At 48.3% G+C, this 14,211-nt stretch overlaps 1 protein-coding gene across 1 annotated transcript in view; it reads left to right on the forward strand.

The window, feature by feature from the left end:
• The first annotated feature begins 5,049 nt into the window (after positions 1–5,049).
• Positions 5,050–14,211, forward strand: part of CIROZ (ciliated left-right organizer protein containing ZP-N domains) — a 73,085-nt gene continuing 63,923 nt past the window's right edge. The window contains 6 exon segments of the mRNA XM_074337189.1: positions 5,050–5,062; positions 5,123–5,208; positions 5,332–5,383; positions 6,793–6,954; positions 10,062–10,204; positions 11,797–11,913. Coding sequence (XP_074193290.1) covers positions 5,050–5,062; positions 5,123–5,208; positions 5,332–5,383; positions 6,793–6,954; positions 10,062–10,204; positions 11,797–11,913 — 573 coding nt within the window.

Here is a 14,211-nt window from a genome sequence, read left to right on the forward strand (position 1 = left end):
TTTCATTCAGTAAAATGTTTCTGAGATTCATCCACGTTGCACACATATCAGTCACTCACGCCTTTTTATCACAGTACACAGTCCGTTGAATGAATAGAAAACTGTATCCACACTGCTACCGATGGGCATTTGAGTAGTGGCCAGTTTTAGGAAATAATAGTGCCGTGGGGAACAATCTTGGGCACGTCTTTTGGTGCCCATGTGCTCACATTTCTGTTGGAGTGGAATTCCTGGAGGTCATAGAGAGGACATGTGTTCAGTTTAGCTTCTACCAGGTTCCCAAAGTGGCCAAATCAACCTCATTTCTCACCGCTCTGCATCCTGAGATTTCTCCCTGTTATTGCCAGTCCTTCTCGCCACCTTCTGGCTCCAGGATTGTTTCCTGAACTCCCCTAAGGAAAGTTTCTTCCTGAGAACTTCAGGCTCTTGCCTGCATTCATTTCTAAATAGCTACAGCCTCAGGCGTCAGAAAGATGCTTTTAAAACCCAAGTGAGATCCTGTCCCTTCCTTGCTCAGAGTTCTCCCGGGCTCCCTTTCGTTTTTAAGATAAAATCTCAGCCTGCACATTGTTTGCTCTGGTCTCTGCCTGCCCCTCTCACCCTGTGCCTACCAGTAACCCACTGGTCACTGGCTCCAGTCCCACTGACCTTTTGGTTCCTTAAACACAACAAACTCATTCCTTACTTTGGGATTTTTGCATCTACTGTTTCCTCTGCCAGGATGCCCCCCCGCTAAATCTTTGCATGACATTCCTTGACATACCTTCTTGGCTCAAAGGTCAGCCTCTCAGTGACCCCAGACGCAACATAAGGAAATTTGGAGTCAGCAAAAAACGACAGGCTTTCATTGCCTCTGAGCTATTCGGTAGTGCCCTAAGTGACCCGTGGCAGTACTGACCGCATTGTCTTTGGATGTGCAAATAAACTGAGTCGGGGCGGTTCCATTGACTTCCATCCCCCTCTGTGGAAGAACTGTTTACCATCTATTTGCAAATCCATTTCAACCTTCCTCATCTGTAAATGTGTCTGTTCTTTGATTTCTCCTTTGGAGTGGTTGTAACAGTCTACCTGGGTCTTTCATTCATAATGAGTTAAATTAAGTCTTTAACATGGGTCCATGTTGTTGTTGTTGTTTTTTATCTGTATGAGAGTCATGATGTTACCTTTTTTGAAAATTATATTTTAATACTGACCTTCCCCCTGACATTTTGTATCTCTTTGCTCTGTTTTACTTTCTTCCGAGCTGGATCATCATTTGAGATTTCCTTGTTCGTGTTTTTTTTTTTTTTTTTTTTTTTTCACTTGTTTCTGGTTGATTCTTTCCCTGTCTTGGTCAGTGTGTGGGGTAGGCACGCCAACAAAATATAATGGACCGAGTGAAGGAAGAGAGATCAGCAACAGCTGAGGGTGGGGTGATACCAACTCCCCCTCCTTGTCCCTTCTTTCCTGCGGGATCATCTGTCCTAACTGTGTGCAACCTGGGGTGTCCCTCCCCAGCAGGTCACACAAGGCCTGGCCAAGCCCTGCACTTGACGTTTCCGACAGCTGAATAAAGTATGTTTTTATGGCTTACATCAGGCTTTGGGCCTTTCCCCACTGAGCAGGTTGATAAGCAACCTGGAGATACTGGGGAACTTTAGAAGTGAGAGAGCCTTCTGCAGAAGCCTGGCTTTCATTCTCTCAGCCTCCCAATGAGGAAATGGGATTCAGGAGGCCAAGTGCTGGTGCCAGGGTTGGGGGTGGGCCTGGGATCCTCTGACTCAGAGTTCAGCACTTGTTTTACTAGCAAAACCCGGCACACAGAGTGTGTGTTGTGTGCCAAGCCTGCTTTCACATATCTGTGTCCCTGAACTCATCCTTACGACGGCATGACTTTCAGATGAGGAAACCGAGGTCCAGGAGAGGGAATAACTTGTCTCAGCTCCCACAGCAATGAGTGGTAGAGGCAGGATTGGAGCCCGGACAGGCGAGCTACAGCGTCTCTGCACTTAGCCACTGTGCCCAGCGGAAGACACTAGAGGAACAGCACATACTTGCTGAAATTTATTCTGGGCCTGGCCCTGTGCTGAGGGTTTTTACAGGCATTGTATCATTTCCTCATCTCGATACCCCGTGATGAAGGTGCTAGTACCGTGTTTCCCTGAAAATCAGACCCAGCCGGACCATCAGCTCTAATGTGTCTTTTGGAGCAAAAATTAATATAAAACCGGTCTTATTTTACTATAATGTAAGACCGGATCTTACATAATATAATATAATATAATATAATATAATATAATATAATATAATATAATATAATATAATATAATATAATATAATACCGGGTCTTATATTAAATTTTGCTCCAAAAGACGCATTAGATCTGATGGTCCAGCTAGGTCTTATTTTCAGGGAAACACTGTAATGTGCTGCAAGGTTCAGGTGTTTCCAAGACCACCCTTGCTTTTTTTTTTTTCTTTAAAGATTTTATTGGGGAAGGGGAACAGGACTTTATTGGGGAACAGTGTGTACTTCCAGGCCTTTTCTTTCCCAAGTCAAGTTGTTGTCCTTTCAGTCTTAGTTGTGGAGAGCGCAGCTCAGCTCCAGGTCCAGTTGCTGTTTTCTAGTTGCAGGGGGCACAGCCCACCATCCCTTGCGGGAGTCGAGGAATTGAACTGGCAACCTTGAAGACCACCCTTGCTTTTGACACCAACTTCAAGTTCAGGGGTTTCTAAGACCACCCTCAAGTTCAATAATTCACTGGAATAACTCATAGAACTCAGAAAAGCCATTATACTCTTGGTTATGATTCATTACAGTGAGAGAATACAGATTAAAACCAGCCAAGGGAAGAGGTGCAGAATCCGGGAGAGGTCCAGGGGCAAACTTCTAATTGTCCTTTCCCAGTGGAGTTGTGCAAACAGTGCCAACTTCTCCCAGCAGTGATGTGTGACAATGTACAGTCATGCCCTGCTTACCGACGGGAATATTCTGAGAAATGCGTTAGTAGGTGATGTCGTCGTTGTGTGAATATCACAGACTGCACTTACACAAACCTAGATAGTGTAGCCCACTGCACACTTAGGTTGCAGGGTGTAGCCTATTGCTCTCAGGCAACAAACCTGTACAGTGTGTCACTGTACAAACACCACGAGATTACATCAAGCACAAGAGAAAATGACACAATCAAGAGATGCAGTAAGCATGAGATATACGCGTCTGCTGCTGGCGTAACAGGGTCTACTGTTTGAAGGCAAAACTTAAAAAAAAATAAGTAGGAAGGATACACTCTACAATCACAATGAAAAGTATAGTATAGTAAATACACAAACCAGTAAAAGAGTCACTTATTTTCAGGTATTATATATTACGTATTAGCAAGAATTATGTGTTTTACTCTTACATGACTGGTGTGTTTACACGGTGGGTGTGTTTACACGGGCATCAGCCCAAACACAGGAGGAATGTGTTACACTATGATACCGTGGTTTCACATCGCTACACGATAGGAATTGGTCAGCTCCATTATAAGCTTATGGGGCCACCGTCGTATTCGTATATGTGATCTGCTGTGGAACCCAAACATTGTGACGCGATGCATGACTGTAAATGGAGTATTGTCAACCAGGAAAGCTCATCTGAGCCTTGCTGTCCAGAGTTTTTACTGGGGGCCAGTCACATAGGCATGGCTGACCATCTGCAGAGCTGACCTTAGTTTCCAGCCCCTCCAGAGGTTGCTCAAGCCCCCCCCACTGTAAATCACATTGTTGCCCAAGGCCCCCAGGTAAACAGAGACACTTAGCATGTGAAATATTCCAAGGGCTTAGAATTTACCTCCCAGGAGCTGGGGACAAAGGGCTAAACCTTTCTATAGGCAAGGTTAATCCTTTACTGCACATGGGCCCATTTTTCAGAAGAAGAAATGGAGTCTTGGGAGGTTAAATGACTTGCCCTGGGTCACATAGGATCCAGGACCTGAACCCTGACAGCCCAACTCCAGGGCCCCGTGAATCTTCTTGTCTTCCTGACAGCTTTAGGGTCTCTGTTGAGAGAGACATTAACCCAGGAGACAAGATTTTTCCGTCTTCCCAGTTCTCCAGTTGTCAGGTAAGTCGTGTCTAGAGTATATTTAATTTAAGATCTGTATCAGCTCTCTGTCATGAGCGGGTCATGGGCAGGGCTCCATTTGGGAAACTATGTCAAATCCAACAAGAGTCTACTTACTGTGGCCAAGCTAGCTCACTTGACATTGTCGCTCCTGTGTGATTACAGAAAACTCCAGTGCACTGTGATAAAAGACATATGTAACACACATGCATCAGGTGTCTGTGGATGCCAGGCACTGGGCAAGGTGTTGGGGGTCTGTGGGGAATAAGTTAGATGCAATTTATGTCTTTTTATGGAGCTTATAATTTATGTGTTGGGGGGAGAAGGGAAACTGGTAATTCACCAATTCATTACTTCCACCATTCCCTTCTCCAGGGCATGCTAGGATCCAGCCACAGCCATTTGCTGGACAGATATTTACTGAGCAGCTACTATGTGCCAGGCACAGCTCAATGGAAGGGCCTTGGGAGTAGAGTGTGAACCAGACAGACTCACTTCCTGGCCTTCCTGAGCTCACCTTCACTTGGGTGGGAGACAAGCTTATCTGTGCTTATTTTCATGCAAATGGCAGAAATGTGCAGAAATCTTGTGAACCACTAGATAACACAATTTCCAACAGTGATGTGAGCCAGGAAGGAAACAAGCACAAGCCCGGGATAGAGATTAGGTGGCAGTGGTAAGGAAGATCTCCCAGAGGGGGTGACACTGAAGCTTGAGACCTACTGGATGAAGAGCAGCCAACCATGTGAGGAATGGGGAACAGTGTTTCAGGCATAGGGAACAGCATATACAGAGGCCCTGAGGTAGAGAAATGACCAACTTGGCCGTAGTGTGGTGATGGAAGAGGACAGAAAGGTGAGCAGGGCCGTGTGGGCCGTTGAAGCGTTCTGAGAAGGGACTGACATGATCTCGTTTGCATTTTAAGATCCTTCTTGATTGCTGTCTGGAGACTGGATTGGAGGTATGGTGAGCAGAGGTAGGGGTAGGGTGTCCCCAGAACACTGCATACGGCCTCTTACCTCTGGCTTGTGCATAGGTGGTGCCCTCTACCTGGAGTCCTCAGCTGAGCTGCAAAGCTCCAAGGAGGCCCTGGCTTGTCCCTACTCCACCTTTATGAGTCAAGTGACTAGTAAACAAGTTCTGACCCAGGGCTTATTCATATCTTTTAAACTGCATGTGGCTATCACATGTCTATGCGGTGCAGCTTCAGTCCAGAGCCCCCACGTTCTCCGCTGACTCTCCCAGACAATGGCAGACTACGTCCCCAGTGACGAGCCTGAGGCCTGCCAGGGGTCAGGTGTGCCTCTCCGACCAGCAGAGGAAAATGACATAGGGTTCAGTATTGACTCAGCGTCATATGTGTGCTAACGTTTATTTGATTTCTCTGACACTCTAACTCGTTTGATTGTGCGATGAGCTGGAAAATGATGGTGGGGATATTTAGGCACCTGATCCTGCTGCTCTATGACCATGGACAAGTCCTTTAGTCTTTGGACGACAGTAATTGTCATTATGGTAAGAGCTGTCGGTTTAGGTACTGTCTCTGTGATGAAGCACCCTGCAAAGAACATTGCATACATTAATTCATTCAAGTCTTACATCCACCCAGTAAAGGCCTATCATCACCAGCACCATCATCATCACCACCATTATTATAATAATCACCATCATCAGCATCATTACTATTACGATGGTACCAAGGTAATCGCAATTTTTGCAATTCTTTTTAACCTTTTAAACCACAATTACTTTTTCACCAACCTAATACCATTGTCACCATTTTCACCACCACCATCATTACTACTGTCATCACCATCACCATCACCACCATCACCACCATCATCATTATCACCATTATCACCATCACCATCACTATCATCACTACCATCATCATTATACAATCAATTCACAGGAAGCAATTGAAACTAAGCAACAGGTACACACACACACACACACACACACACACACACAGAACAGAGGTGTTCTGACTCACACTCACCATTAAGCCACATTGCTCCCTGTGGGGACAGAGCCAGGAGTGCAGTTTCCAGGCTCTTGGCCTCACATAGAAAGGTGCTGGCTCAAGTAGTAAATGCCCATCAACTGTGATTGCATGGCCATCAGCTGTGGCTAGTTGGCCGTCAGCTGTAACCAGTGAGCCATTGGCCACTAATATAACTGCTGTGGCTACGCTAGCAGAAAATGGGGGCTAGCAAGAAGATGGTGGCTGAGCTAACAAGAGCGGATTGCAGAGAGGCAGATGCCGCCAGCGAGAATATAGTGATATGACTCCCCTACCTATGGCTCCGTGGGTGTTCCTTTTTGGCCTCACCATATCCTATGTTCTTATGTGGGGAACGGGAGCAGAGACCCCGCTGGACGCCCCCCATGACACTCCCTGTCTCCCGCTGTAAAACACAGTGGTTGGATTTAATGACCTCTAGGATCTGGCTACGCAAAGTGTGGTCCCTGGACCAGCAGCATCAACATCTCTGGGAGCTGGTTTAGAATTGCTGAATCTCAGGCCCTGCCTTGGACCTACTGAGTCAGAATCTGTACTTTAGAAAGACCCCCCGGTGATTTGTAGGCACACTGAAGTTTGGGAAGCCCCACGCTAAGACGTTCTGTGAACTGTGACCTCTGCATGGAATAAAAGGTCCCTCTCAGTTGTGATGATATGACTCCTATGTGCCCCTTCCTCCCCAGTCCATGGAAGCAGGGCTGGGAGGAGAAGTGCTCTCTTCCTTCTCGGAGGATCTTGTTTGACAGATCAGGCCGAGTGCTTTTCAGACTACCTGGCCCTGTGGGCACCCAGGAGCGACGCGCAGGGTTTGAGGCAGTCTCTGAACAGGATCCTGCACTTGCCAGGTAAGAGACAGTGGTTGCCTGGGTAGGGCCTCTACCGAAGGAGAGATGCCATATGCATACCACATCCCCAGGGCCTTTGCACTGCCTTTCTCCTGCCTGGAAAGCTCCTCCTTATTTTCTCACAGCTGGTTCCTTCCTGTCACTCAAATCTCTGCTCACAGGCTGCCTCTCTAAGAAGCCTTCCTGACTCTCTATCTAAAGCAATCCCCACCCACCTACCCCAAGTCACAATCTCATCCCACTTGTTTCTCAGCATTCAACACTATTTAAAAAATATCTACGACTGTTCACCTGCTTGTCATCTGTACTCCCCCACAGAAAGTGAAGGTCAGGCCCAAAGTTTCTGGTGTATTGCTTTCTCTCCAGAACCAAGAACATTGCCTGGTATGTAGTAGACAGAGTCCCAGAGAGCAGTTTCCAAGCTCTCGGCCTCACGTGGAAAGGTGCTGTCTCGGTTATTAGATGGCCATCAGCTGTAATCAGATAGCCATCCGCTGTGGTTGGGTGGCCATCAGCTGTTACCGGTTAGCCATTAGCCACTAATATAACTGCTGTGGCTACGCCGGCAGGTTGGTTGGTTGGTTGGTTGTCAGAGAAGCAACTGTGGGTTGCGGCCAGCAAGTGGGGTTGGTTGGTTGGCAGAGAAGCAGATGGCGGATTGCAGCTAGCAAGTGGCGGTTGGTTGGTTGGTTGGTTGGCAGAGAAGCAGATGGCAGATTGCAGCTAGCAAGTGGCGGTTGGTTGGTTGGTTGTCAGAGAAGCTGACGGCAGATTGCAGCTCCTGCTTCCTGTGTCTCCAACCCAGCCATCAGTGAGAATAGGGTGGTGTGACTCCCCTATCAATTGCTCTGTTGGTGTTCCTTTTTGGCCTCACCATATCCTGCGTTCTTGTGCGGGGAGTGGGACGAGAGTCCCTGCATTACAATACTCAATAAATATTGGTTGAATAAACAAACAACCTGAAGCCCTAGAAGAAGTGTCTATCTGGTGCTAATATGCTCCAAAATCTAAATCACCCAGGAAAATAAATGGATGTGGGACTAAAGGGGTGATTCTTACACAATTGAAGTGGGAAGCCATCTCGTGCTTGATGGGGGAATTGCATACCTAAAATAGTAAAAAGCTAGGGCATATATCAAAGAAACCTTTCAGCCATAGGCTTGGCAACAGAAAAAGTGGGAAGGGGGTGGGTACCACCCGGTAATTAGCTGGAAACTTCAGGAGGGTACAAGAGAAGAGAGGTGTGCAAATTGCCTGCTTCCATCTGTTCTCCATCTCTGGCCGTGTGGCATAGGCCCTTGGGATTCCTCTTGTCTTTTGCACAGAAAGAGAGAAATCGAGGAGAGGGGCTTTCCGATCTCTCTCAGAGACAGGAAAATCTCCCAGGGCCCCTGTTCATTCGGAAATCCTTAAAGCACCTTCTGGGGCTGATGGGGCCTGTATCTGTCCTGGGAGGGTCAGCTGCCCAATGGCCAGCCAGCACGTGATGCCTTGGGAGCGGCGTTTATGTATTAAAAGGCCGCTTTTCGAGGAGAAATGCTGTTGGATACATTAAGCTGTCGCCTGTTCTTTGGAGAGCCATTATTAATGGAAAACAATAGATTAATAGTTTTAAAACGCTTGTTCAATAAGTAATTTTTATGGCTCTGGATAGAGCCCATTAAACATTTCTGTGTGTTATTATAAAGAAGTTTTAAGCGTAAAATCATAAAGTCAATAATCAGAGAATTAGTCACAGCGGCCAGCCACAGGCCATTAGTTTTAGGCGCTGTCAGAGACACCTGTGGCTTTCGCGGGCATTTTCATTTCAGGCGGCAGCGCTAGCTGCAGCACCAGGTGGGGATGGAGAAATGACGGTGCCTGCTGCCTTCCATAAACTTGAGGGGACAGCAGGCAGGTGTGAACAGCGGGATGCCAGGCAAATATTTACAAAGCGCAAACGTGAATGCAAAACTAAAACGATCCAGGTCAATTTGCACATCCAGGCTCAGACACTTTATTTCCCCAGTGATCGCCTACCTTTCACAGCCTTCCTAGCCTTGCTCTCTTGCTAAAGATAGAGGTGGAAGCTGTGTGCTTTGAAAAGGAAAGCATGTCACCAGAGACTCCCCCACAGAAAGCCTTCCAGAGCTGTTTTCTGAAATGGCGTTTTTATCTCCCATCAAATACACAATTGAGTCAAGAGTTTGCAAATGAAACTGTGAACTTTTAAAAATGACTTTAAAAAAGGATGACAAAAGCAATACAAGATAATTATGGAAACTAGAGAAAATCCAAAGGAGATAATAAAAACTACCCGGAATCTCTCCACCCAGAGATATTTCTCTATTTCGTTCACTCAACAAATGTTTATTGAGCCTGTTTTATGCCTGACTCTGCTCTAGGCACTAGGGAGACAGTGATGAACAAAACAGATACTCCTGGTCCCATGAAGCTGACATTTGGGTGGAGGAACACAGCAACAAATAAGTAAATGAGAGCAGGTTAGAAGGTGACTAAGTGCTACCGAAAAGGGAAGCAGGGGGTAGGATACAGGTAATAAGAGGGTGGGCCTCAGTGAGAAGATGACATTTACCCAAATACTTGAAGGAGGTGGGGGAGTAAGCCAGGCAGGTATCCAAGAGAAGGGACCTCCAGGAGGGGGCACAGCCAGTGCAAAGGTCCTGAGGTAGGAGTGTGCCTGGCATACTTGAGAAATAGCAGGGAGGTCAGTGTGGCTGGAGCAGAGGGAGGGAGGTGAGGAAATGGGGGCCAGGGAGGTGAGGGGCCAAATCATGTGGGGACTGCAAGGACTTTGGCTTTTCCTTGGAGTAAAAACCTGGGGAGGTTTGAGCAGAAGAGGAACATGATCTGACCTAGTTTTGCACAGGATCCCGCTGGCTGCTATGTGGAGTACAGACCATTAGGGATGAGAGAGGAAGCCAGGAAACGAGAGAGGGGGCAGCTTCAGAAACTCAGGCCAGGGACCAGAGTGGGGAGAAGAGGTGGGACTCTATAGATAAATTGTAAAGGTAGAACTAGTGGGATTTCCTGTTGGTGTATACCTTTCCAGGCCCTTTCCTGTTATTGCTATTTTTATCTCCTACAGGTAAGGGGTGTCTATCTAGGCTTTCTGTCCTTTCTCATCATCGAGCCCAGGAGGGACTGTCTGGATTCTCTTCTTGCCCAACGGGACCACTTGCTGCATCCTGATCCTGGTGGCGACTTCATTTTTCCAGCCTGATACGTGGCCTGCCTCGTGCAGAAGAAGGTGGGTTTGGGAAATATGTCCTGTAGGGACACTTGATGATGTCTCTTGGGAAGCGTCCATTCTGGGAGACAAAAGGAGCTAAGCCTGAGCACAGATGTTGGGTGCAAAAGGTTAAAAATAATTGCAAAAACTGCAACTACTTTTGCACCAACCTAATAAGAAAGGGGGCACTTTACCCTTATTCCTCTGCAGAAACAGAGCTGAAAGACACAGAAGAGAGGGGTGAGACCCAGGCTCCACCTTCTCTGAGTTTCCAGGCGTAGAGCTCAAAACACCAGTAGGCGTGTTAACCCAGCTCCCATGCTGTCTCCTCCAGGCAGGCTTCCTGACTGTTGATCACTCCTCCTCTGTGCATTGTACCTGCTTCTCTCATTGCATCTGCCACCCTGATTCGTAACTTATCTGCTCACACAACGATCTCCTGCTAGATCTGCAGTGTCTTTGTTGGTGGATGCACACCTGCAGTACTTGCCTTAGGGCCTGGCACACAGTAGGTGCTTAATAAGTGCTTAATGAAGTGAATAAATGGTGTTGCTGGATCCGCATAAGCTGATTGGCCCAAAGCTTCAGGGCCTGTCACTTGCACTGTGGCACCTTATGTGCTTACAAGACCATATGAGTTTGTAAAATTAGCAAATAAAAGATCGTTTTGTATTGTTTTTCTTAAACAGGCCCTTCCCCAAAATTGCATGAACTTCAGGTCCCGTGCAACCTGGACCCTGCCCAGGAATGGCTCAGAGAAGTGGATTTCAGAGCTGGGGTTCCAGGGGTGGGTTTATGCCCGCCAGATGAGGAGGGCCAGGAGGACAGTAAGCTGCCCTGATTTAAGCAGCGGCTGATGGCCCGGGTGGGGTTCAGAGGGTTGCAACTCCCTGGGCACTCTTGTTGCTTAAATTCCACTGCCTGGCTCCTGAGAGGGTGCAGACCGCCCCGCAGACCCCTGAAAGTTTCCTTTTCTCTTTTCCTCCTCACCTCCATTTCCGCTTTCCTTCATTTCTTTGTCCTCGCTTCTCTGACCAAGCTCAGAGTTTCTCCCGACGGGGGTGTGCTCCATAACAGGGGAAGAAATTTCAGGGACTATGCTGTTCCTTTTCTTTCTCTTCCTTTCTGTATTCACCCTCCTCTTTGACACCCCTCCCCCCACCTCACCCACCCTTTGGCTTCGTTGTTCACCTACTCTGAGCCTCAACTGCCTCATCTGTAAAATGGGGGATAAGAAAACCTATCTTATGAGACATCTGGGAGCATTGAAGCAGATAAGGTGTGAGTACGTTTGTCACCTATCAAGGGACATTCAGGCACAAGCCCTTGTTCTGTCTGGACCAAGTTTGACCTCCCTGAAATCCACAACTGCCCCCCAGCCCTGAGGGCTTTCTTGGTGGGGCTGAACTGCTGGAGCCCAGAAGTAAGAGCCAGGTTCTGAGTCCCTGCCGCCTCTGTCTCACTTCCCAGCCCTCTTCCGAGAGAACTGTCTGGCTTCCCATTGGTGATGTTAATCATATTTGCTGTGAATAGTCACTGACCTATAATTGTGGCCTATTAACTGTGTTTTCCTCTTTCATTTGCACACATGAATTTTGCCCTACTTCCAGAAAGCAAATTACAGGTTGGAAATCAGAATATTTCAAAGAGGGGTGAAAAGGTTGGAGCAGAGCGACCGCTACATAATGAAGTGTCCAGTGATAATGTCCAGTCTGGGCCAAGAGAGCGTCTACAGCTGATCTGCGTTCATTCAGGTAATGGGTCGGGGGTGGGATGAGGGCACAATCCCAATGGGGCTTCTCTCCAGAGGTCATGGCTCCTGATCCTCAAGGTGAGGCCGGGCAGGGTGGTGACAGCTGGAGGTACAGTGTGACATCGTTCTCTTGTGGACATTCGTGGGCACTGGCTGGGTGTCTGGTTCCATTGGGCTTTTTTCTGTGCTTTTGTCAGTTGGGAGGAGATGGGATGGGGTGGGGGTGGGAGTATTACGGGTCTCCAAGCTAATATTCTCACCTTCCCGTCATAGCGGCACAGGGGACAGTGAAAGGATGGGGATTATCACCAAAGCGGCAAAACTGTCCTTTCTCTCTGGGTTGAAAAAAATTGCTAGTTTGAACGGTCCTTCTTGACCTGAATAATGGGAAAGGATTAGGGGCTTTTTGCCATAAAAAGACCTCAGATACAATCAAGTGTAGTGTTTCCATTTGAAAGGAAACTGAGGCTTCTCCCAAAGTCCAGTATCAAACTCCTTCACTGCCTTGTGGGTTCCTTGAAGTCAGGTTTCTCTCTAGGCCTGGGGCAGCCTCTGTGAGCTGAACAAGACTCGGGTGGGGGGAGAGGTTACAGACGCTAATGCCTACAGGGGCCAAACCCTCAGCAGAAGCGAGTGAGCCAGACTGAGGAGGCAGTAAAGAATTTTACTCGTGTCTTCATTCATTTAGCAAACATTTCATGCCACTGGCTCCCTGCCAGGCACTGTTCTAACCGCTTTGTCAATATCAACTCATTTCATGTTCACAATGATCCTATGCAGTGGGTGCTATTATTATCCCCATTCTACAGATGAGAAAACTAAGCACAGAGAGATTAGGGGATGTGCCCAAGGTCCCTCAGCGGGTAAGTGGCAGAGCTGGGCTGTGAAGTAGGCAGAGCGGGGCTGGGGGGTGGCAAGCGGGGACCAGTGCAGCTTGGCCCCCTTGGCCCCTGCCGAGGGGTGGCCTCCACCCTACCCCAGCCCCATCTGGCCAGACTCCCCACTGTCCAAGAGAAACTGGGAATCTATACTTGTATGTGAAATCTCCTAATTTAAAAAAAGTTGACTCTAATTTTGTAAACTTTGTATGGCTGAATTTGGCCTGAGGGATGTTGGTGTGTAACCCCTGCCAGGTAGGAGGAAAACGGACCAAGCAGGGAAAGAGGAGGGATGGGGAAGGAAGAGAAAAGGAAAGGAGAGATGAAAGGAGGAGTTTGGAGTGAAAAGCCTGCCTGTGACAATCACCATCCATTCAACAAGCATTTATTAAGCGCCCACTATATGCCAGGCACTGTGCTGGTGCTAATGGTACAGATTTGAATAAGATGTGGACTCTTGCTCTAGGAAGAGCTTATAGTTGTATTCTCATCTGGTCTGAATTTTAAAGAGAGTTCACTGTGGCAGGAAGAGACCCCTGGCTGTGGCTCAGACCTGAGCTCCTCTAGCTCTGAGCCCAGCTCACTGCCATCTTGGGCAGATGGGCAGACCCCTCTGGTATTCCGCTGCTTCCGGCTGTGAGGAGCAGGGCTGAGTGGGTGGGGCTTTCTCTGACTGCTTGCCTTTTTAGTGGCACAAGTGGCCATGCCAAGTCCGGTGTTGGTCCTTCTAAGAATTGTAGGGCCCTACCCTCAGGTCTCCAAGCTTGCCACCAGATTCTTTGACATTCAGGGTCTGGTCCCTTCTCCCTCTGCCCTGGGCCTGTAATTCTGGGAGCTGCCGCCAGGGGGACGGTGTTGTCGATGTCACTCGACAGTGGCTGGAGTTGCTGAGAAAAGCAGGCTCCGCTTTCAGCCCCAGCACCTGCTTTGTCTCCAATGACCTGCCTTTGAAGTCTGGATGTCCACTCAGCATCCTTCTCCCAACGAGGTGTGGGAGCCTGTGGTGCCCCCACATCCCAGAGCACAGACGCAGCGAGGTGGGCAGCGTGCATGCGACAGAAGACAAGTCTCCGCTGCCCCAGCCCCCCTCCCCGCCACCCTCTTCCCCGACCTGAGAACCTCAACGAATTGACTGATTCATTCCTGGTGACTTCTGCAGCCGTTGCTTCCGTACCTGCACCTTGAACTTGCATTAAGTTTTAATTAAAGCCGTTTCACCTGCCTTGCCCTTGGCTAAATGCAGCTGTGGGCACAGGGCACATAGATATTTAATACTCTGCCTTTCCCCGCTGAAGGCGCAGGGTGCCCAAGGGTGTACCCGAGCCGTGCCCGCTTGCAGCGATCCGCGTGCTCGCTTAAGTGTGCCCACAGGTCCCGAGCGGGAGGCCTCGCAA

Source organism: Rhinolophus sinicus, linkage group LG06 (assembly GCF_036562045.2).
Source record: "Rhinolophus sinicus isolate RSC01 linkage group LG06, ASM3656204v1, whole genome shotgun sequence".
In the NCBI taxonomy this organism is placed as follows: Eukaryota; Metazoa; Chordata; class Mammalia; order Chiroptera; family Rhinolophidae; genus Rhinolophus; species Rhinolophus sinicus.